The 21,933-nt window shown below is 41.0% G+C and overlaps 1 protein-coding gene across 1 annotated transcript in view; it reads left to right on the top strand.

Annotated features, from left to right (window-relative positions):
• Window positions 1–21,933, top strand: part of adgrl2a (adhesion G protein-coupled receptor L2a) — a 102,671-nt gene that overhangs the window by 64,686 nt on the left and 16,052 nt on the right. The window contains exons 6-15 of the mRNA XM_080473482.1: window positions 9,080–9,376; window positions 10,508–10,611; window positions 11,235–11,420; window positions 12,127–12,165; window positions 14,361–14,544; window positions 15,312–15,434; window positions 15,808–16,013; window positions 16,665–16,838; window positions 20,469–20,678; window positions 21,408–21,628. Coding sequence (XP_080329608.1) covers window positions 9,080–9,376; window positions 10,508–10,611; window positions 11,235–11,420; window positions 12,127–12,165; window positions 14,361–14,544; window positions 15,312–15,434; window positions 15,808–16,013; window positions 16,665–16,838; window positions 20,469–20,678; window positions 21,408–21,628 — 1,744 coding nt within the window. The remainder of the gene's footprint in view (window positions 1–9,079; window positions 9,377–10,507; window positions 10,612–11,234; window positions 11,421–12,126; window positions 12,166–14,360; window positions 14,545–15,311; window positions 15,435–15,807; window positions 16,014–16,664; window positions 16,839–20,468; window positions 20,679–21,407; window positions 21,629–21,933) is intronic.

Here is a 21,933-nt window from a genome sequence, read left to right as displayed (position 1 = left end):
TACGATGTTTAGAAACATACATTACCTTGCATACTGTATTTTCTCTCCGGGGGCTCTGCATTCACATATCTTTATTTTAATGTCACTGTGGACTCGGCTCTCTCTCTTCTTGACAAATGAGACATGAGTCTGGCCCTGCTGCTGAGTAATGTATGTTGAGTTGCAGTCGATGAGTGTGAGGGGGAATGGTCCAGGATGATCATCAAGATGTCAATAAACTTGTCCTCCCACACGGCTGATGTTGACACATAAATGATGGCATTTTTTTCTGGCTGTCATAGGACGCCCTCTCTTTGATATTCCGATGCTCGTTTCACTGCCTGCTTCGCTAGGCAGTGAAACGAGCCATCAGAAGGCTTTTGTGGTGTTAAAAGTTGAAGGTACGTGCTTTGAGCAGTGAAAAAAATTCAAATAAAAGGAACAGTTCAGCTTCTCTCAAGCTCAAATAATCTCATAACAGCAAATGTGAAGGCCTTGCTCATGCAGGCCTAAAGAAACCACTGTTTGTACAAAAGAACATAATCGAGTCCTCGCCACTCGCATGTCTACATAACACAGCATTCATAAAGGTAAAAGCCCATGCTGATTCAAGTTTGATGAACGAGGTATTGTGTGAACAAACAAAAATTAATGAATGAATGAATGAATAGTAAAACAAGTTAAAATGGGTCAATTGAAAACAGGATCTGTGTGTGTGTGTGAGTGTGTGTGTGAGAGAAGACCCACTTTTCATTCTAGAAAACATAATAAAAGAGTGACTGACGCAAATATGAGTGACTCTGAAACTGTATCCACATTTGCCTCCATACACTTCCTAAACCCCGTATCTCTTAAGTGCACAAACATCCCCAACACTTGATTTGCTCCGTCATGGAATGCAAAGCATCAACGTGATGCTGAGACCGAGTACGACAGACAGTTGGGTTCTTGTCAAGTCCAATAACACTGCTCGTGTAGAGACAAGATCATCTCTTGTAGGATTACGGGGGAGTGGATGGGGTCACATCCAACAAGCGGCTCCACTGGAAGTGGACATTAAATGGGTCAGTAAGTCTCTCGCTTGGCTTTGACCAACAGCATCATAATCCGCTCATTTAACCACGGCTCCGTGCGTGTTTTTGCTTCTTTCATATGACAGCTTATATACAAAACGTATTCCTTTGTCACATCCTGTAAACGAGATGATTAAATTGATTTAAATAAGGGAATTTCAGTAGAAAACCCATGATAAACACCTTTTTTCCACTTCTTGTTCATTTATGCCAAGCTCTGATATGTGGCCTCAGACAACTTAGTGAGCAAATCAAAAGCTACTTTTACCACGAGTATGCATGAACTGACGCTACTTCAATAGGACACAGGTGAGCACCGGAAACCCCTTATTTAGCCCTTGTTGCTAAATCAGTGCTTTATAAAAGCCCCCAGTGCTGCTGTTACCACCCACTTAAATAAGAACTTCCTCTTTAATTGTTCAAATGTCAATACATTTGCATACAGTTTCAATCTTTGCTGCCCCTTCAATTTATACATTTGCAAGTGGGAATCGTAAGCAAGAAAATGACCCAATTTGTATAAAATTATACGACACGGTTCACTGCCGCAGCTTGCCAATTAGCTTGCAAAACTCTGCATGGGGCCAAAACAATGCCCCGTAGTTGGGGTTTTGCAAAATTGCTTCCCAATGCAAAAATGTTCAGCTGTTACAGATGCTGGTGACTCCTGTGCATTAGCAGTCACCCAAGAGAGCTTACCTCTTATAGTCTGATGAATATACAACTCTCCAATAAGTGCTACTATGATTCATTCCTGCCTTCTGCGGTGCTCACATGGAGGTCAACTTTTGCAGTGCGACGTTTAGAGAGAAAGCAAGAAAAGTGAGAACAGGAGAGATGGACACTTTGAAAGTCAACATTAAGCTTTCACAGCTGTCTTAGGGCCTCGGGGAAAATAGCAGTGAGTCCTTTCTTTCTGCACGCTCACCTGAGGGACACGAGCAAGGATCAGGACACATTTAAAATGGATAATTTGCTTGTTTGCGTGAACAACAATCATCCCGTTCCCTCTCCCCGTCACCTGTCCAAGTGGACACGGCCGTGTGAAAGGAGAGGCTATTGAGGTGGAAAATCACACTTTTTGTTTTCGTTTTCCTGTCGTCCCATCATATTCCCGCTTCCATTCTTTCTTTCTGTTGAGATGTTATTGTCTCTCTTTTATGGTATCAGTTTTCTCTTTTCCCCTCCTTTTCTTATTTTACCTGCAGACATTTTTCTTCTTCTTTGTTCTCCTCTGTGATTGTTCTTGAAAAGATATTTGCATTTCTGTGCAAGCATGTCTCCACATATATGCTTCTGTTTGCTTTTCTTTCTTGAGGTGTGGTTAAAGCCTTGGAAGATAGTTCAGATAATACCCAGTGAGAGCAGTGCACTCGAAATGACAGTATTAACTAAATCCTAAACGGTTTCCTTGAAAACTCTACAAATGCCCCAGCATAAATATTGCAATCATGCGCACTGTGCAGAACCACACTTTTTGAGGTTTGCTGGTTTTCCCAAAAAATTTTTTACTTGCATGTAATGTATATTTTTTTCTTCTTTTAATTGCGTGTTTTTTAAAATTATTCAGACAGCTTGAATAATGGAGTTTTTTTGCAGCTATCTATAGCAGAATTGCTTGGTCTCAGCTCCTGTCAGGATCTAACTACACAAGCCTGGCCAGCCAAGACACAAAATGAAACACCTCTATGTGCCATCTGTAGTAAGGTTTTCTGAAATCTTGTAAAAAAGCCCTCAACAGTGGGCTGATATTTTGGTGGAACTGCCTGTGGGCAGTGAAGTAGGACAGGTCACTTCAGTGAGCTGTTGAGTTGCTGAAAAATATCATGAAATAAATCTTTTAAAAAGTCAAATATGTATAAGGTTCAGTGATTTTTCAGTTGTTTATCTTTTACTGTTCGCCATTGTTATAGGGGAACTAGAAAACAGTCATGTACACCAGCTTGTAGCTTTTTAACTCACATTTAGTTTCTCTGAAAGCATCATGACTCACTGGTCTCACTCTTGGTCACAACATATGAGTGAATTTCACTGGGCAAATAGAGGGGGGGGGGGTTCCCTGATCTGGATTTACAGCCTTTTTCATTCAGCGTCTGGTGACCATAAAAGCTATTTAACATATGAGGTTAGTGGGTCACTTGTTTCCTCTGAAATCTGATCATGATGCGTGCCGTCCTTCCAGCAGGGAAGACATTAGTGCCAGTTGCTGCTGTATAAAAGGTAGGCCGTTCCAGCCCTCCTCTAAAAACACACCTCAACCTAACGTTTCTGATCGACTCAAGCTGCTAGTAATCACATTTCTTGGAATACTTGACACAGTTAATGTTAAACAGCTTTACACAGTGGCCATAAGATCTCAACTGACAGTGTTCAAGTGTGTAAGCAACAGCAAACCCGGGGTTATGATTTAAAATGTCACAAAGAGTTGTTTTACATAAGAGCGAACGAGAGAGGAGAGGAGACGAGAGTAGAGGGGGACTGTGATTATGGTTACACTGAATTCTATAGCCAAGGGGATCCACAGTCTCTTGTTTGATTACTGTCTGACTGTGAAACAAGGCGTATTAAAAGAATTATTACTCAGACATCACAATGGTCCCCCATCACTCCCTGACACACGCCTTTGAGGAGATTTGTTTCACACAGGCCTGATTATTGTGTCTTTGGGATTTTGTGTTTTCTAATCTGTGTATATGGGGGTTTGTGCAAGTTTGTGTGACACGCCACTGTGTTAATTTTGTGCATATGCATACGTGCATAATTGTGACTGCGCTTGAGTGTGTAGCAACCCAAAATAAGCACCCTTCTGTGTGCACGGCGTAACACATCAGTCTGCTTGGCATGCTCATAGTTAATGTTTGAAATTTGAGACACGTACAGTACAGAAAGCAGCAAGGAGAGAGGGAAAAAAAGGCAATAGTCTGGCAGCTGCTATGTCTGTTCTCTATACTTTGGTGTCATTTTGTATGCAAGGGTGTATATGAATGTGTACATGTGTTTATACGTATGTCTGTGTTTGTTTAATTGTGAGTGGGAGGGCACAGCCTGCATGTGTCCCTATGAATCACTGCACGTGGACTGTGTGAAGAAGAAATATTGGACACAGCAGTAAATAACATAATCCAGCTATTAGGTTCTGTTCCCTAAGACATGGATGTGTACTGTACACACCTCACAAGGACATGCCTCATGGGAAATTATATGAATTTTCACTCCGCTTTCTTCATATTTACTGCTGATACACAAGCAATCATGTGCCACGTTCCCCCACACAGCTACAAATGCAGCGTGGAGTGAAAGACATGTAATCCAATTTCCTTTGTGTATCATTGTTATTATTGGTAGATATCAAAATGCATCAGAAATGTATTATAAATCACCACACTATGTCATACTCAAGAGCAGTTCCATTTCCATATGAACATAGCTACAAGGCTGCAACCAGAGAGGACTGATTCAAATGGCGTTTCAAGCAGAGGCATTTCACCAGCATTAGCAAAGTAAAATATTTACACATTTTGCTCATGTGACTTGCAAATCAAGGAGTTATTCAAATAGTTTCTGTCCACTCCACTTTTTAACTCTTCCAAAATCACCTTTCGAAGACTGAAGCAGACCTCAGACTCTGTAATTTTCCTCTCCCATGTTAACTTTTTGCTATTCTTTTTCCATTAATGTGTAATTAGCACCAAGAGGCCACAGTTTAGTGCAGAAAAGACAAGTCTTTTACCTGAGCAGATAGTAATTCTAACCTAATAGATGTGGGGGACAAAGCATCTCCTAATCTTCTGAGCAGCCTCGCTTCACATCATTGTGAGATTATTCCATGACAGAGCAGTTCTAGTGAGGATAAGTGAGATTTAATAAATCCTTTAACATTTTTATGTGGCAAATTAGCTGAATCAAATGCTCAATCTGTGTTCCCGCTTCTATTTTTCCCTCTCTCACAAGATAAACAGCGCCCGATAATGTGTATGAAACATTACCCCGATGAACAGCCATGCGGTGCCTAGTGAAAGTGAAGCCATTAAACATAATATAAAAGACACACACGCTGTCGGTTTTCATTTGTCACCCTGGCGTGAATGGTAAGTCCCGGTAGCACCTTATCTTGGCCGTGTGCGTGCGTGCGTGTGCATGTGTGTGTTCCTCAGTGCTTACTTTTATGCCTATGCTTTGACAACAATCTCCTGGATTCCTGTCTCATTGTCTGTCATCAATCCTGCACCTATAACCCCAGTGGTAATAACTGAAGCACTGTGATACAGTCAAGTGTGAGGTTATGAATAAGTCTGTCCTGACTATTGGCGGTGCTTTGGAGAATATCACTCTATGCGCTCACACTCTATGACAGCTAATTGAGGCTTCCCCTTGGGCTGAGTGCAGCAGAGACATAATAATCAAGGATCCTGTCCTGGTTTTAGCTATATAGCCCAAACGTGGGATTTGCTTGCTTTGTCACGATCAAAAGAGTATTGAACAGGGAAAGTGCTCAGCTGTGTCACACATTTGTTGAAATACTTGTGATGCTGGTAATTTCTTGTGCATGTTATGGTTCAGAAAATGTATGGCGAAAGCCACCGCAGCACTATCAACAGATCACGAGACATCATCTCTCTGCTTAAAAACTTAGACATCTCTGTGGAGAAGTGATTACCTGAGGAGTGCCCCTATTATTGTTTGTATGTTAATTCCTACTGGCTTTCATTGGATTAAATTGAACTAAGCTACGGCATGAAGGTAATAAGATTATTGTGTGTTGCGGGCAGGATTTCAGGTTGACACGCTGAGTACACAGTAACAGCAGTGGTCAGAGAAGCTGCATTGTTTATGCATGACTCTCTCTGGGAAGTATAGACTACATTCGCATTAGCATCATTTTCACACACAAAAGAGGATTAATTTGCATCATAAACACAACATGAAGCCTCCCAACAGGATTATTTTAGCCCTTTCATATAATATGTCCTCTTCATGAGTAATTGTAATTAATGAAGCTCTTTTAAGTACAGCTGTATTCTGTGGCAGTGCACACTGAGACGAGCAATTTTTAGTAATGCCAGCACAGCTTTTTGTAGTCTTGCGCGTCGCAGACATTCCCAGACCCACCCCGAATTCAGTTCCCAAAGCTTTCCGGTTTACTGTGGGGCAACCCTTCTGGAATGGAAAGCTGCAGGTTAGCCAAACCTATTTGTTTTAGCCTCATATTAACGGGCCCAACATTAATTAGACCTCTAGTTTTTAAGCTGATGGGTAGTTTGCAAAAAAAAAAAAAAAAAAACAACACTTCAAAGTGATTTAATTGCACATGTAACGACACCACTAAGCTGAATATCCCGGCAAGCCGTGACAAGCAGCCCCGTTGAATGAGTTGTAGACAAGATACAGTTGTCAGTTGACATGCTAAAGGAATGTGCTTGCATTATAGCAGATGCCGTTTTGATTTATTAGCTGTAGTCATGGGCCCTTTATCTTAAATCATGCCGCCGAACAGCGATTCATTTTCGTTTTATTTCTGTCTGGATTCCTAACGCCCCCCTGCCCCCCCACCCACCCACTCACCCACCCATAGGGGCTGGGATCTTATTGTCATCGTCTTTCATACTTTGGAAATGAGAAACCTATTATGGGCCCCCACACTTTCTTGGGAATGCTCTGGACATTCGCCAAGCAACGCTGACCCAGATGTTTTAAAAGAAATGATAATAATATTTTAGAAACAACGTCCACACACATTATTTTCATAATTAAGTCATAACTCTGTAGCGTGTAAATTAGCGAGAAATATTCAAAACCATGTGTTTTGTGCATTTTGCTTGCGACTGCGAGTCTTCCCGGAAATAAGAAAGAAAGAAAAAAAAAAAAAGCACGATTTATTGCAACAACAACAAAAAAAGTCGGTATTGGTGCGGAATAGAGACAGGCATTTCTCTCAGCCAGCTAAATGCTAGTGCTGAAAGGACACTAAGCACAGGTTGTCTCTCAACTGCTGTGACAGGCCGTGCAGCCCAGAATTTGACTGTGTTGAGTAAAAGGATACAGGTAGGGGAGGAGGGACGAGAGGAGGAGGAGGAGGCTGAGGTGAAGCCAGCCAGCCAAATCTGCCTTCAGCTCAGTGTCAAAACAGCCAGTCAGCTGTGTACACCTTCATGTCACCTGCCTGTGTGTGTGTGTGTGTGTGTGTGTGTGTGTGTGTGTGTGTGTGTGTGTGTGTGTGTGTGTGTGTGTGTGTGTGTGTGTGTGTGTGTGTGTGTGTGTGTGTGTGTGTGTGTGTGTGTGTGTGTGTGTGTGTGTGTGTGTGTGTGTGTGTGTGTGTGTGTGTGTGTGTGTGTGTGTGTGTGTGTGTGTGTGTGTGTGTGTGTGTGTGTGTAGTTCTATCGTGCTGAACAGGAGGGAGCACACAGAGTCATCTCCTCTGGTCAATAGAGCCTAATTCGCCACAGGTAGCAGCCAACCTCAAAGGCGATTTCCCTTCAGCTCAACTGTGTTGAAATCTCTCATCCACACCGTGGGGCCTGCAGTGATAGTCGCAGTGGTGTGTGTGTGAGTTTTGTGTTTTGGGATTGTGGTAGTGTAGCTATCAGCCAGAACCATTATCCAATGGAGGCAATGATACGGAGGTGTTTCTGCCGTGGTCTGGCTCCCTCTCTTCCAAACCACCGGGAGACAGAACTCGTCTCCTTGTTTTCCAACTCGCCCCCATTGTCTCAGATTTTTCCTGCCAGCAGCCTCTATGCATATATGTATATTCCCCCCTCTTTTATCCTCCTCGCTCACTTCCCTTGTTCTATATCTGACTCCTTCCTCGCTTTCGGTCTCTGTCACTCTCTCATCTATGTTTTCACTTCTCGTTTTACTACCGAGGACGACTGTGCTCAACTCGCTCAGTGTAACAGCACCTCTTCACATTCTCTGCATGCTCTACAGGCAGCCTAATGGAGGAAATCAAAGTACTCAAATGCGATTAGATTCAGTATGCACATCGCATTCCAATCAGAGCTGCTTTGATTTGTACGGCTTATCCTTTCAAATTCAACCAACAAATATTTTGTCGGGGGGGTCATGCTTTCTTTTTATACTTGGCGGTGTGGAGCAGACATATATCAAATAATTAGTGTTTATCAACATTTCATCCAGGTAACTCCCATATGTTTGACTTTTATGAAATGTAATTACACAGTTACTAACATTCCTCTAGTGTCTCATATGAAAAATGTCTTCATAGTTTTTCCTTAGTGGCTCATGTTAAATGTAAGGAGTGCACTATTTTCTCCTTTCCTGGGACTGAAACATATTGTTTTTGCCTGGGGCATTGCATGAGTTACTGCATACCTGCTTTATCAGAGTATGAGTTGTGGAGAGAAACAACTGTAAAATGAATGTTCTGGCACCATAGCCACACATACAGGTTCAGTGTTGCTCCAGTGAAATTTAATCATCCATGCCACAAAATCTCCCAGGCAAGAATGATTGCCAGGCAGGAGGATGTTACTGTAATTATTGTCTTGTTCGCTTCAGACTGAGTGCCTTGGATAAGCCATAGTCAACGGGAAAGCGAATACGCTTGTTGCACAAAGCACTTAGCAGCCATTTACACAACAGGGTACTTGGATATATAAGCATTACAGTGTTGAACATGTTGAGGAAAAAAAAAAATGTGAATGTTATTTACAGGGGGCACACTTAAGGTTTAGTGGCACATGAGAAAATCTGCTTTGCAGAAGGTCAAGCTTTGAGTATCTGTCCAGGGTGTGCCGAGCAAACATTCAACATCGTGCACACCGGGGGTGCCATGCTAATGAGCTGACCTCACGCAGCAGGCAAGGGGTCAAACTGCCATTTGGTCATTATCTTTTATTAATACTACAGCGTCATGGTTTTATGAGAACGATAACTATGTTTCCCAGTAAATAAAGAAATAAATAAAATCATGGTTTGTAAATCATCAAAGCTGAACACATCAAATAACCATCCTTCTGCCTCCTCTAACACCTCTTTACGCATTCCTCCTTTGTGTTTGTACACAGCACCGCCGCTGTCAGAAGTCACCACATCTCCTCAGCCACAACGAACTACAACCACTATTACAACAACTACGGCACACAGGGGTGTCGCCAATACAACCACCACGATTGGGTACAAGGAGGGCAGCAGAGGAGCAGCCAAGCCACCTCCCATAATTCCGCATACTACGCCGCCGCCACCCCTGGAGTCCTTCCCCTTACCTGAACGCTTCTGCAAGGCCACAGAGAAAAGAGATATAATGTGGCCTCAGACCCAGAGGGGCATGCTGGTGGAGCGACCTTGTCCAAAGGGAACACGAGGTAAACAGGGCTCCCACTCACCTCAGGGCCAAGTGCTGCTGTGTTCAATATGACCCAAAGCATCTGTAGAGAACATCACTGGTTTTGTTGGATGCGTCTGATATTCTTGTATGCGAGCATCTTTTCATCTACACCAGGGATGAGCAATTTTGATCATTTTGAGGGCCAAACCATTTATTTCCTCATTGAAAGAGGGGCACCGCTGTGTGAGGATTTATTAGAATCATTATGGCGACTAGTTTTATGAGAATAACTTAACTATCGCGATATGCATTTTATATTTTCTCAATAAAAGAAGCCTGTAATAAAGTATATACTGTCGCGTGTGAATATGCAAAATAATCACAGCTGGTATCTAGTTCAAATACGGTGAAAACTACCTTTCCACTCCCATCAACAGTGAAATAAGTCGTGTTTGAATTTCACTGGCTCAGAGAAATGGGGACGGCAGCCATATTAGGCCCGCGGGCTGCCAGTTAGTTTCCTGTGTCTGATCTGTATAAGGAGCGTGTGTTTCAGAAAATCAATGCTACCCGTTCTTATTATGATGTTGTTTTAGCTGTGTCATACGACGGCAAAACATGACTAAGCGATCTGTAACGGCTGTTGTTGCACAGGAGCAGGCTCAGCTGCTACTCCCGCAGCTTCCGCGGAGACGTGTAGTCCTCATTTGATTTGTGTGTGAAATCGTGTTAGTGCTCAGAGTTCATCAGACATGGGGCTAATTAGGACAGAAGAAAAAAAAAAAAAAAAACGTGTTGCCACTTCATAGCAAAAACAGGCACAAGCTGTTGAAAACATTTCTGGAAAAGGATTTTGCAGGTACTAAAATGGTTCGTCACCACAGTTTATTTCTCTCTGACAGATTCAGCAAGAGTTGTCCACACCAGCATTTAAAAATAGACTTAAAAAAAAAAAAGATTTGTCTGCTTCATGTTCTCCTATGCAAATAAAAGTGTTATTTTTATGTTAATGTTTTGTTGTTTGATATTTAATTCTGAATATAAAAAAGATTTAATTCCCTCCTTTCATTTCTGCTCATGTCCTTTTGTGTCCTATAAAGAACTTAAATGACAAAATAAATTTGATTTGAATCGACTTGACTATTCCCTTCTTGTTTTTCCCTGTCAGGCACGGCATCTTATTTATGTGTCCTTTCCACTGGGGACTGGCACCCGAAGGGCCCCGATCTCAGCAACTGTACCTCCCACTGGGTCAACCAAGTAGCCCAGAAGGTTCGTATGAGCTCTGCCTTAATGTTTTTCCTCAAAGTGGAACATGCGTCTTAAAAACATCGACCAGAGTCAGACTGAACACTGTGTCTTGTATGCATGTATGTTATGTTTTGAAAGATTTGAAATCTGAGGTCATTTGACTACTGTTGGAAAATGGCAATGAGCGGAGGTCAGATCACTGGAAATATATCTTACTCGGCTATAAAAATCGGATGTGTCCTGTTTGTTTTTGAGACAAATTGGTCAAACAAAATGTAGCAAATTGCAGAACAAAATTTTTTAAATGAAGGTAAATGCTAAAAATGGTATGAAAAGAAAAAAATGCGTATTTTTTAAATATATAAATAGTTGCAACCAATCACAAGTAAGTTTGGATTAAATGATATTATTAAAAAAATGGGTATTACTGATAAGAGAAACCTTGTAAATTTAGTTTGCAGTTATTTTCTTCATTTCTTTCTTTTTTTTTTTAACAACTTTTGTGTAAAAAGAAGATATTAATCCACCTATATTGGTAATTAGCACTCCAAGGCCTCATTCAACTGGAACTCGATCTTCAAGACTTTTGTCTTAATTTCCATTTCTCGTTTAATGTTCTCTTGCAAACAATCTATCCCTGGCAGATCCGCAGTGGTGAAAATGCAGCTAACTTGGCCAACGAGTTAGCCAAGCATACCAAAGGCCCCATCTTTGCAGGGGACGTCAGCTCCTCGGTGCGTCTGATGGAGCAGCTGGTGGACATCCTTGATGCTCAGCTGCAGGAGCTCAGGCCGAGCGAGAAAGATTCAGCAGGAAGGAGCTTCAACAAGGTAATTTCATCCACCCTAAATGCTCAAACCAGCACCATTATTGTAACCTCACTGCAATCAGAGTTTGGACTTTTTAATAATTTACTGACAAGTCACGAGGACGGTAAAACAATAAAGTAGTTGCAATATTTTACATGCTGACAAGTCGCCAAGTGAAGTACCTGCAATATTTTGTACATGCTCTTTAAAGACCTTGTTAGGTGTGTGTGTGTGTGTGCGTGTGTGCGTGTGTGCGTGTGTGTGCGTGTGCGTGTGTGTGTGTGTGTGTGTGTGTGTGTGTGTGTGTGTGTGTGTGTGTGTGCATGCGTGGGGTTGGGGTGTAGGCACAATTGGCTACTGAAATTGTCAATCACCCCTTTTACTTTTAAGTGTTCTACATGGAATATACAAAAATTAAATGTCATTCAGACACCTCTTCACGGGAGTTAGTTATTCAAATACATATGTGATGTGTTTGAGCACGTAGATAGAAAACGCAGCGTATTACACAAATCAGTCAAAGCTCTTTTATTTGTTAAAATCAGGTAAGCAGGTGAGTAACACTTGAGACAGTACACTAGACGATGGGGAGCCGCTGGGCCAGTAATTTAATATAGTTTTTACAGCGACATGCCTTTTTCCTGCAAACCCTTTGATTCAAGCTCATGAATTTGTGCAAATTATATGTCTCTTTTTTTTATGTTCTTTTTCTTCTCTAATAAAAAAGCTTCAAAAGCGAGAAAGGACATGCAGAGCATACATGAAGGTACTGAAGCAATGCTTCTGCCCACTCTGCTTGCTGCTGTCCCCTTTATTCCTGTACACCACTATATATGCCCCGGCCCAAGTTCAGCAGCATGTACCCTCTGCACTGTCATGTACTCCCCCACCTCCCTTTGCTTCCTGCCTTTTTTTTTTTTTTTTTTTTTTTGAGTAATTGCTTTACACACAGCCACAGTCGTATAAAGTGCTTTCTAAGTCAAAGGGAAGTCATTTCCAATTACTGATGTGGCTTCTTTTCGTGGATGTGTATGTGTCTCTGTGTATTTTCTCCCCTCAGTGCATTGACAGCTATGGTGTATTTTGTCATTCATTTTGCTTTTCCCTCCCTGTTGTGTGTTTATTGTGTTTACACGAGACTGCACGCCTGGATAAATAACAACATAACTCAAGCAAATATCCTGGTCTTACATCCCCCTCATTATTCATTTGATGAAGGATTTACTGCTTTGTTGCCTTTTTTATGAGAGCTCAATTCAATATGCCACACTCATGAATTCACTTGTTCACTTGTGATTTATTAATCCCTCCCCACCCCCACCACCCCACCCCCCTTTTCCCAAGGACCATCACCTGACCTTTCAGTAAAAATTGAGGCTCTTGTTTCTCAAGGACACGGGTTTCAGATCATTCGCTTCATAATTTAAAAGTACGAAACTCTTTTTGTGTAATAGGGCCAGAGCAGGTCTTTTTTTTTTTTTTTTTTTTTTTCATTCTTTCAGTATTTCTTTGAATGTGATCACTTCTTTGGCTTGACACATCAATGTATTTTGAACCTATACATCCCTTTACCGCTAAGGACACCAGTGTCCTCTGCATGCCACCAAAGTCTCCCCCCTCTCAATCCAAATCACTCCTCCGGGAACCAATTTAAGTAGATCAAGCTCAAGCTAATTAGCCGGTTAATGGTCGCAATGCGCCCGTGAAGCAAGTAAATTGGGGAATTGCTTATATGTAGTCAAACCAAATCTCTTTGTCAAATAATCCCTATGATTTTTGATGTCACGTCAGCGCGCGTCAATGTAAACTACCACATTTGTTTGACTAATGATGGCATCGGAGAATCTAAGCATGGAGTTGTGGAGTCAGTGGTATCTGACATCTGCCATATGTGACGCAACAACACACTTGGTCCCCCTCTGCCCTGCCCTCTGCCCTGTCCCAACAGCTGTTGCCAGCATTGATTACCTGATTAGACACATCGATTTGATTATTTCCTGAAGAAAAACCCTGGATTGTCTGGAATCCCTCATCCAATTTATCTTGGTTTTTTTTTTGTTTTTTTCCCCCCCCATAGATTTAAAGTAAACTAATGCTGACAAAAAGCAGCCTCTGCCTTCATGGTCAGGTTCTTCTTTATAGTGCCTTTGTGAGGTGATTTAATGACTCTTAGTTCAGTGACTTATTCGATGCCGTGAAAAGTTCAAGAAGGAAAAAGGTTTGTGCCACAGCTTGAACTTGGTGTTTAGAGTGTGGTAATTGAGAACAGCTTTCGGTGCTTTAACTCTCATTAGCCTCTACTATATAAACTGTTATTGGACTGACCTGATAGGCTCGATACACTGACACTAAGCAGCCGCTTCGATGCAATGTCCTTGAAAAAGAAACTGAATCTTCACCATTAATGATGCACTTGTTCATCTCTCTCTCTGTCTGTCTCTCACTCTTGCATTTATATATATGTGTGTGTGTGTGTGTGTGTGTGTGTGTGTGTGTGTGTGTGTGTGTGTGTGTGTGTGTGTGTGTGTGTGTGTGTGTGTGTGTGTGTGTGTGTGTGTGTGTGTGTGTGTGTGTGTGTGTGTGTGTGTGTGTGTGTGTGTGTGTGTGTGTGTGTGTGTGTGTGTGTGTGTGTGTGTGTGTGTGTGTGTGAGCTGTTTTTCTTTCATTCATTTATTATTCAACAATTTCTTCTTGTCATTAATGCCCATTAATAATTGCTTTTATATAATTAAAGGAATGAAAAAAAATACATGTATTTAACTTTCTTTCATGTTCTTTCTGCTGGTGTCATTTCAATTTACACATATCATTTCTTCCCTTCATTTCAGTGGCTGCATGTGACATTGTGTGTGTGGTTGCTAACAAAAGCTTTTTTTCCTCCAAGCCACTCAAGTATCTCTTTTTTTTTTTTTTTTTTCGTCTGTTTGTTTGTGTTTGTTGTGGTTGTCTGGTTTGACACAGGCTATTGTGGACACGGTAGATAACCTCCTGCGACCGGAGGCCCTGAAGTCCTGGCAGGACATGAACAGCACTGAGCAAACCCACGCTGCCACCATGTTACTGGATACTTTGGAGGAAGGGGCCTTCGTCCTTGCCGACAACCTCCTGGAGCCCGCCATAGTCAACGTTCCTGCAGATAATATAAGTAAGTAAAGCAAGGGTATGTTGCGAGCAAATGACAAGCATTCGAGATTGATGCAAGCTCAGTTAATTTGATTACTCTTAGTTCATTGAAAGAGTAACTCCTGCGATAGAAAAACAAGGCTGCCTCATAAAAAAGGACTTTGTTTTCATATTAAGCGTTTAAACCTCGGGGGAAGAGAAAAAAAACAACGCATATTAGGTTTAACGAGTCGCTTACTGACAAAGTGATGGATATCAGACAATTAAATAAACTGGATTCTCTGATTGCGTGTGCTTTCTTATAAATGTACGAGTCTAGACCTTGTAACTCTATACATTAATGTGAACAATGGCCTGCTGTGCATTCACAAAAACTACATAGTTTATCCACGGCCTCGTTCTGCCATCGTTTTCTCCAGCAAACAAAGAAAGGCTGTTTATCTTTTGGGATTTTTTTATTTGTTTCCTCCGCACTGTTTTATTCATGTTAAATTACAGATTCATTGAGATGAAACAATAATTTTGTGATTGACGTTTTTATTGTGTTGCTCACTGCCATCCGGATTAGATTTCAGAAGTAATGTTCACATTCGGTGTTCCTACAAAAAGCACTGGTATCAAACCGCTCCTCTATTTTGTTCTCAAGTCCAAATCAAAGTGGTTATAATAACCTGTCTGTTAACAGATCTGATCTTTTTCTTTGTTTTTTCTTCTTCTTCTTCTTCTTCTTCTTCTTTTTTTTCTATTTCTTTGCGAACACTGCCTTTTCCTGGATGTGATCCGGCACAGTCCTGAATGTCTACGTGCTCAGCACAGACGGCCAAGTTCAAGACTTTAAATTTCCACAACCGAGCAAGGGCGGGATTTCAATCCAGCTATCGGCCAATACAGTAAAACTCAACAGCCGGAACGGTGAGCGAAAAAAGAAGAAGAGGGAATCTTTATGCAAATCAAGACCAGACAGATTTGAAATGATTTCATGCGATGCTCTTTAAATGTTGTTTTTTTTACAAGAAGGTGGAGTTCATGTAAAAAAAAACAAAAAACCTCATGCTACTTTTAAGACCTCTCTCCGCAATTTGTTTAATTTATCTTCCTCTCATTTATGCGGGCCACGTGTGAAATATTTTAATTTAACTAGACTAAAATAAATTGGATTGTTTAAATATGTTTGCCTATCTCCTTAGACTTCCTCTTTGATTTCTTTTTCTTATTACCTTATCGAAATGTTGTGCACCTTCCTGCGTCCTGCTTTTAATGGCTGCTGAAATCCTTCACCCTACAGGCGTCGCCAAGCTGGTGTTTGTGCTTTACAAAAACCTGAGCCAGTTCCTCAGTACAGAAAACGCAACCATCAAGATGGCCAACGAGGCTTACGGCCGTAACGTGTCTGTGGCTGTCAATTCTGACATCATCGCTGCCTCAATCAACAAGGAGTCCAGCCGTGTGTTCATTAATGACCCGGTGATTTTTACCCTGGAGCACATCGACGTGAGTGTTCCTGCTGAAATGAATGGAGAGGTCATATTAAAAAACAACAGGAGGGAACTTCCAGTGTAGACAGAGATCTGCAATTTGAATTGTAAATGTCTGGCTAGGTCAGTCGGCAGTTTATTTAAGTCATTGAACATCAAATTAAAGGAGTCTTTAGAACCTAAGTGAATTCTTAATGAAAACTAATTCTTTAATCAACATTGGGATATAAATGATACCCATTTTCTTTTATGGTGGGGGAAATTAACTCCTAGATTAGCCCTACAATCTAGGATGAAATTACTGGAGCACCAATTATCTTTCGTCTTTGAAAGTTGTCACTAGAGTTCCCAGAGGGCCATGCATGTCTCCATTCTTTATCACAGAAATTGTGCAATTCTAAAGACATGCAGTCAAACAATTATGCTTCTCTGTTATTAAGGCCCCATATACCCAACTATGCTTCGGTTGATTTGGCAAGCATGTGCCAAATGAGATACAACATATGAATTGCTTCATAAGAGCTGTGAAGTGAAAAATCCTCATCCATATCAGTGCAGAAAAATACTTTGTATGAGTAGGGGGTAAATGGCCTTTGTGTTCTCCATGTGCTTCAATTTCAGGAAGTCAATTATTTGGACACTTAACCATATCTCTTGTTATCTGCAGATGGAGCACTACTTCAACTCCAATTGCTCTTTCTGGAATTACTCTGAGAGGAGCATGATGGGCCACTGGTCCACCCAAGGCTGCAAACTTCTGGACTCCAATAAAACACACACCACCTGCTCGTGCAGCCACCTGACCAACTTTGCTATCCTCATGGCACATCGAGAAATCAAGGTATGTTGCGTGATTGATGAGATATATATATATAATGTTGCCTCCTGTTGTTGACATGCTGTGCTGCCCTGCTGTTTGTCCATGTATCCCAGCCAATAGCTCATCCAGTAACACCACATCTCTCTCGGCAGGTATTAATTTCAAAATGAGACCTAGATTTAGTCCACTCATGCACTTGTTTTGCAAAGATTTGAACTAATTTCTTACCCTGTGGTATTCCAGGTTCGCGAGTTGAGCAAACAACGGCTACTTCTGTCGGTTCTTGTTCTGTCTTCTGTTTGGGGTGCCACATGTCGACTTCCTTTCCCAATAATGCAATATGGTCCAATTGTTGCCTGTTTGCTGCAGTAATGGAAATGAGAATTACTGAGTTGGAATCAGAGCCCAGGTTTGGGCCTAAATATACCCTCTTGGCAGACGCAGAGACGAACAGCTGTGAATACCAAGAATACCTACTCATTCTGTTTATAAGAGTTTTTGGAGAACGCGTGCTACACATGCGCAGCAGATAGGTGTCTGCCAATGAAGTTTTTCTTCTTCTCCTGCTGCACTCTATTTTCTCCCAACGAACCGTTTTGTTTTTATGGTTTTAAATCATTGGTGGAGCATGTGCTTGAGGTCGTCTTAGTGGCTTTTATTGCATATTATGAAATGTTAGCTGATAACTGGTTGTTCTTGTGCGCAGCAGCTGCCGAGGTCACGTTTTGCGTGTCACAATGAATCAGCAGCACAAGATTGTCCATGCAATGTCCTATTCCAGGGTCCACTTTTCTTTTTACAAAATGTATGTTTTCCTCTCCCCAGCAGCAAGAAAGCGAAGCCTTAAACAGAAGCCCAAATCAGTCCAACACAAATCACTTAGCATCTTAAATCCATTTTCTCCGCTTGCAGTCACATGCTTTTAAGGTTGCTATAATTTAACCACTGCTTAAAAACCTACTTTTGATCCAGGTGTTCAGCCAAATACAGAATTATATCCAGCCTTTCCTTTATTTCTTAAATCCTTAAAAAAGCTTATCAATTTGACTGTGTGACCAGTGCTTCTTTACAGAGATTAACAGTCTCAAGATTTAGAGTGCATCATCATATGGAAATAGCACTGGTGAAATTTACCAATTACTTTCTCACTGCCTCAGATAATGGACTCATGCCTGTATTTGACTCCACAGATGACAGCATTTTATTTCATAGACTGGGACATAATTTAGGGATTAAAGAAGCCTCACCAGTCTGGCTGTATGTCTGAGTCTCAATTTGTGGATCCCACTGATCATGCCTCAATACAAATACAATTAGTTTATGGAGGTTCACAAAGTTTGCTGCTAGAAACAATTTTTTGTTATTATCTTTATCTTTTTTTCTGCAGACCATCATTTCTGAAAAGAATAATACAACACGGAGGCGCTATTGCCATGCAGAAGTCGGCTAAATGCATTTACCTATAAAACACAAGCTCATGTTGAAGCTCACCTTGAAAACAAAATGACTGCAATGAAGTACTGGATTCTTGTCTGTATTTGTCCTTGAAATCTTTGACACACTATTTTAATACACTGCACAGTATTTGGTTTGGCCTTTTACAGTGCCATAAAGAACCATGGGGATATTTAAATCCCTTCAACATTCACATATGCTTGTACTACTGTGTTTATAAACCAATATGATTGATAAAATTAAGACTATCCTGTCCGACTGTTGTTGGAAGTGTGGTGTATCCGTGCGTTACATATGCACTGGAATATTTTAATCCTTTATGATTGTGTACCTCCAGTTGATATACAGTGCTGCATAATCAGTCCTGACTGTCAAGTCACATTTCTCCTGCATTAGATTTTCTTATAGACAATGAAGGCCTTCTGTAGCCATACAAAACCATTAATAGAAAAGTTCCCCTCCAATATCTTAAAAACCACATAGTGCCATATCATTACAAGATCACTCACTATGTTCCAAAAAAAAAAAAAAAAACTGGCTTATTAGAGATTCCAAGAGCCTTCAAAAGGGGCCGGCTCTTGGTTTAAGTTCCGGAGGTTCCTAATTTTAAGTTTCGACCTAACACTAGTTTCTTGTTAAAACATATAGTCACTGCTGACTCAGATGACCTTAAACCATTATTTAGGACAAGTGCTCGGCCACCTCTCCTTTCCTTTCCATCCAATTTTTCCGTGCACCTGTCTTGAGGAGTCTGTAGCTATATGCCTCTTGATTTGCAGTGACTGGCCCCACTGCACAACCTACTCATTGTTTATTGTTTGTTGCTTCCCAATAGTCATCTTTTCTCTCTGCGCTCGCCTCTCACTCCAGCCGATTGAGGCAGACAACCGCCCACCCTAAATCTGGTCCTGTCGAAGGTTTTTTCCTGTTAAGAGGGAGTTCTTACTCCCCGCTACTGCCAAGTGCTTGCTTGAGGGTCAATAGACAGTTTTCTCACTGGAATCTTTTAGTGCTTGAGCTTACTATGTTTCGCCCTCTGAGATATGTATATGTGTTAATTCAATATAGTGTGTGTGTGTGTGTGTGTGTGTGTGTGTGTGTGTGTGTGTGTGTGTGTGTGTGTGTGTGTGTGTGTGTGTGTGTGTGTGTGTGTGTGTGTGTGTGTGTGTGTGTGTGTGTGTGTGTGTGTGTGTGTGTGTGTGTTTCTACATTCATTGGTTGATTGATTTATTGATGGTGATATATGTTAATCTAATAGTTAAGTGATTTTTAACATATATTGCATATTTGACATGTACATGGTGTCTACAATTAGGCAAGGCATATTTATTTATAGAGCACTATTTAAACAGAAGGCAATTCCCAGTGCTTTACAAAGAAATTAAAGAAAAGAAAGAATTGCATGAAAGCTTTACAAAGAAATAAAAGCAATGTATTAATTAAAGGAATACATCAAAGCTTTAAAAGAAATAAAAGAAATAGCAATGAAGAATCTTAATCTTTTAGGTATTTTACTTCTTGTCTCTCTCACAACCACTGGCCATACGGCCCACTTTGGGACCACGTACATCCTTAGGATCAGCTTCACTCTGCGCATTTCCCAAAAGGTATTTGGTGTCAAAAATCACCTACGAATCACGTCACACTGTTCCGAGTGCCTTTGCAAACAATGGTGCAAAGCGCTTCACTACATCCACGACAAAAATAATCTGTGGATCAGTTTCAAAGAGCAATTGACAACATATTACGGCATAAAGCCACACGTTGTGCGTAATTTCTCACTAGTCAGTCAGTGGTTGTGGTAATTTCAGGGCTTAAAAACAGATTAACTTTACTTTGCTTTTTGCCATATTGGTATTTGGCGTCGCAAATCGCCCACAAATATTACGTCCTCTGCATCCAATATAGAAATATTAGATTTCTATATGAGCAGAGGAACGACACGCACTGAGAATGATGAATTGGTTATAATAATGTTGGAGTTAAAATGAAGTAGGCCCTTCTCATGTTTTTTTGTCACATTTATATAGAAGTCAGTGCTTTGTATGTATATATATATTGGCATCATATATTGCGATCAAATTATTCTGATCATTTTTCATGGAGCTGAAAGTAAAAGGTCTTTTCACTTCACCTAATTATTTTTTAATTTAATATTTATCTTATTTGTATTTTTTTTTTTTTTCTTTATTCCAGAGTACCAGTGGACCGCATGAATATCTTCTGACAGTGATCACTCGCGTCGGCATCGTGGTGTCACTCGTCTGCCTCATCATCAGCATCTTCACCTTCTGCTTTTTCCGAGGCTTGCAGAGCGATCGCAATACCATACACAAGAACTTGTGCATTAATCTCTTCATCGCAGAGTTAATATTTCTAATTGGTATCGATATGACGAAACCTGAGGTAAGCTGGAACAATTTGACCATGTTGATTTGGTGTTGATTCTGACCCTCTGACTTTATCTCCGTTCGCCCCCAAAACAAAAGACCCTTCAAAGTGAAATAGATGAGACTTTAAACATTGTTTGTTTCTAACCTTCTATGCTTGTCCCTGACATGACACGAGTGGGACAGCACCATTAATATAGATTACTAAAGGGACATGTCTTCCCCTTGACAGGTCTTTTATCCTCTTTCACTTAAAGGCACAGTTTCAACCAAGCCTGTATCCATTCCACTTTTTCACCCCGTACATTTCCACCTCCGTCTCCAGAATCACCAAACATTTTTCTGCGTACAGTCAGGCAACAAAGCTTTCAATGCCGAGCTGCATGATTAAATCTCCTAACTCTAACCTCAAAAGATGAATGGCATTTAAATTTCCACAGTACTAATGGAAAGACGAACCTGTGTATAGTTGGAGCCCATGTGGTGAATGAATATTCATTACCATTTTTCATCAGTTTCGCTGATGTCTTCTACTGTGTGAGACAGAAAAAAAAACGCATTCACTGAGTTTTAATAAAAGCCAGGGCATAATATATAATAAAAAATAAATAAAAAACACAGCTATAGAGATGCTGCTTGTCATTTTACAATCTTTTTTTATCTATACTTTAATTTATTGAATTCTGAAGATTCTTTATTTATTTTTTTCGGGGCGGGGATTAATTCAATTTTTGTTCCGTTTCAGATCGGATGTGCCATTATAGCAGGGATCCTTCACTTCTTCTTCTTGGCTTCCTTCACCTGGATGTGCCTTGAAGGCGTCCAGCTGTATCTCATGCTCGTGGAGGTCTTTGAGAGCGAATATTCACGGAAAAAGTATTACTACGTGTCTGGTTATCTCTTTCCTGCCATCGTAGTCAGTGTCTCTGCAGCTATCGACTACAAGAGCTACGGGACTGAGAAGGCGTAAGTGCAGCTTTGTGAACACATTCTTGGAAGTGCCGAGCACACATACTGGATGCGAACACAGTGCGGGGCTTAACTGCTGCGTCTGCATGTGGCAGATTTTGAAAAGAAATCTACTCATCAGTCCTGCCAACACCTTACCTGCATCCCCAGAGTCTACACCAAAACATTTGAGCTTTTTTTTTTTTTTTTTTGCCAGGGATGGGCAGCTGTTCAATTTTTTATGTCATTTGAAAGTGGCTGACAGACTCGACACTGTGGTTTCAGGGGAGGGCGCAGCTACATTAATGCCTTTCTGCTCAAAG

The sequence above is a fragment of the Lipophrys pholis genome (assembly GCF_963383615.2).
Source record: "Lipophrys pholis genome assembly, chromosome: 10".
NCBI classification, from domain to species: domain Eukaryota; kingdom Metazoa; phylum Chordata; class Actinopteri; order Blenniiformes; family Blenniidae; genus Lipophrys; species Lipophrys pholis.
Note: the sequence above shows the minus strand (reverse complement) of the source record. Positions and strands in the feature narration are given on the sequence as shown.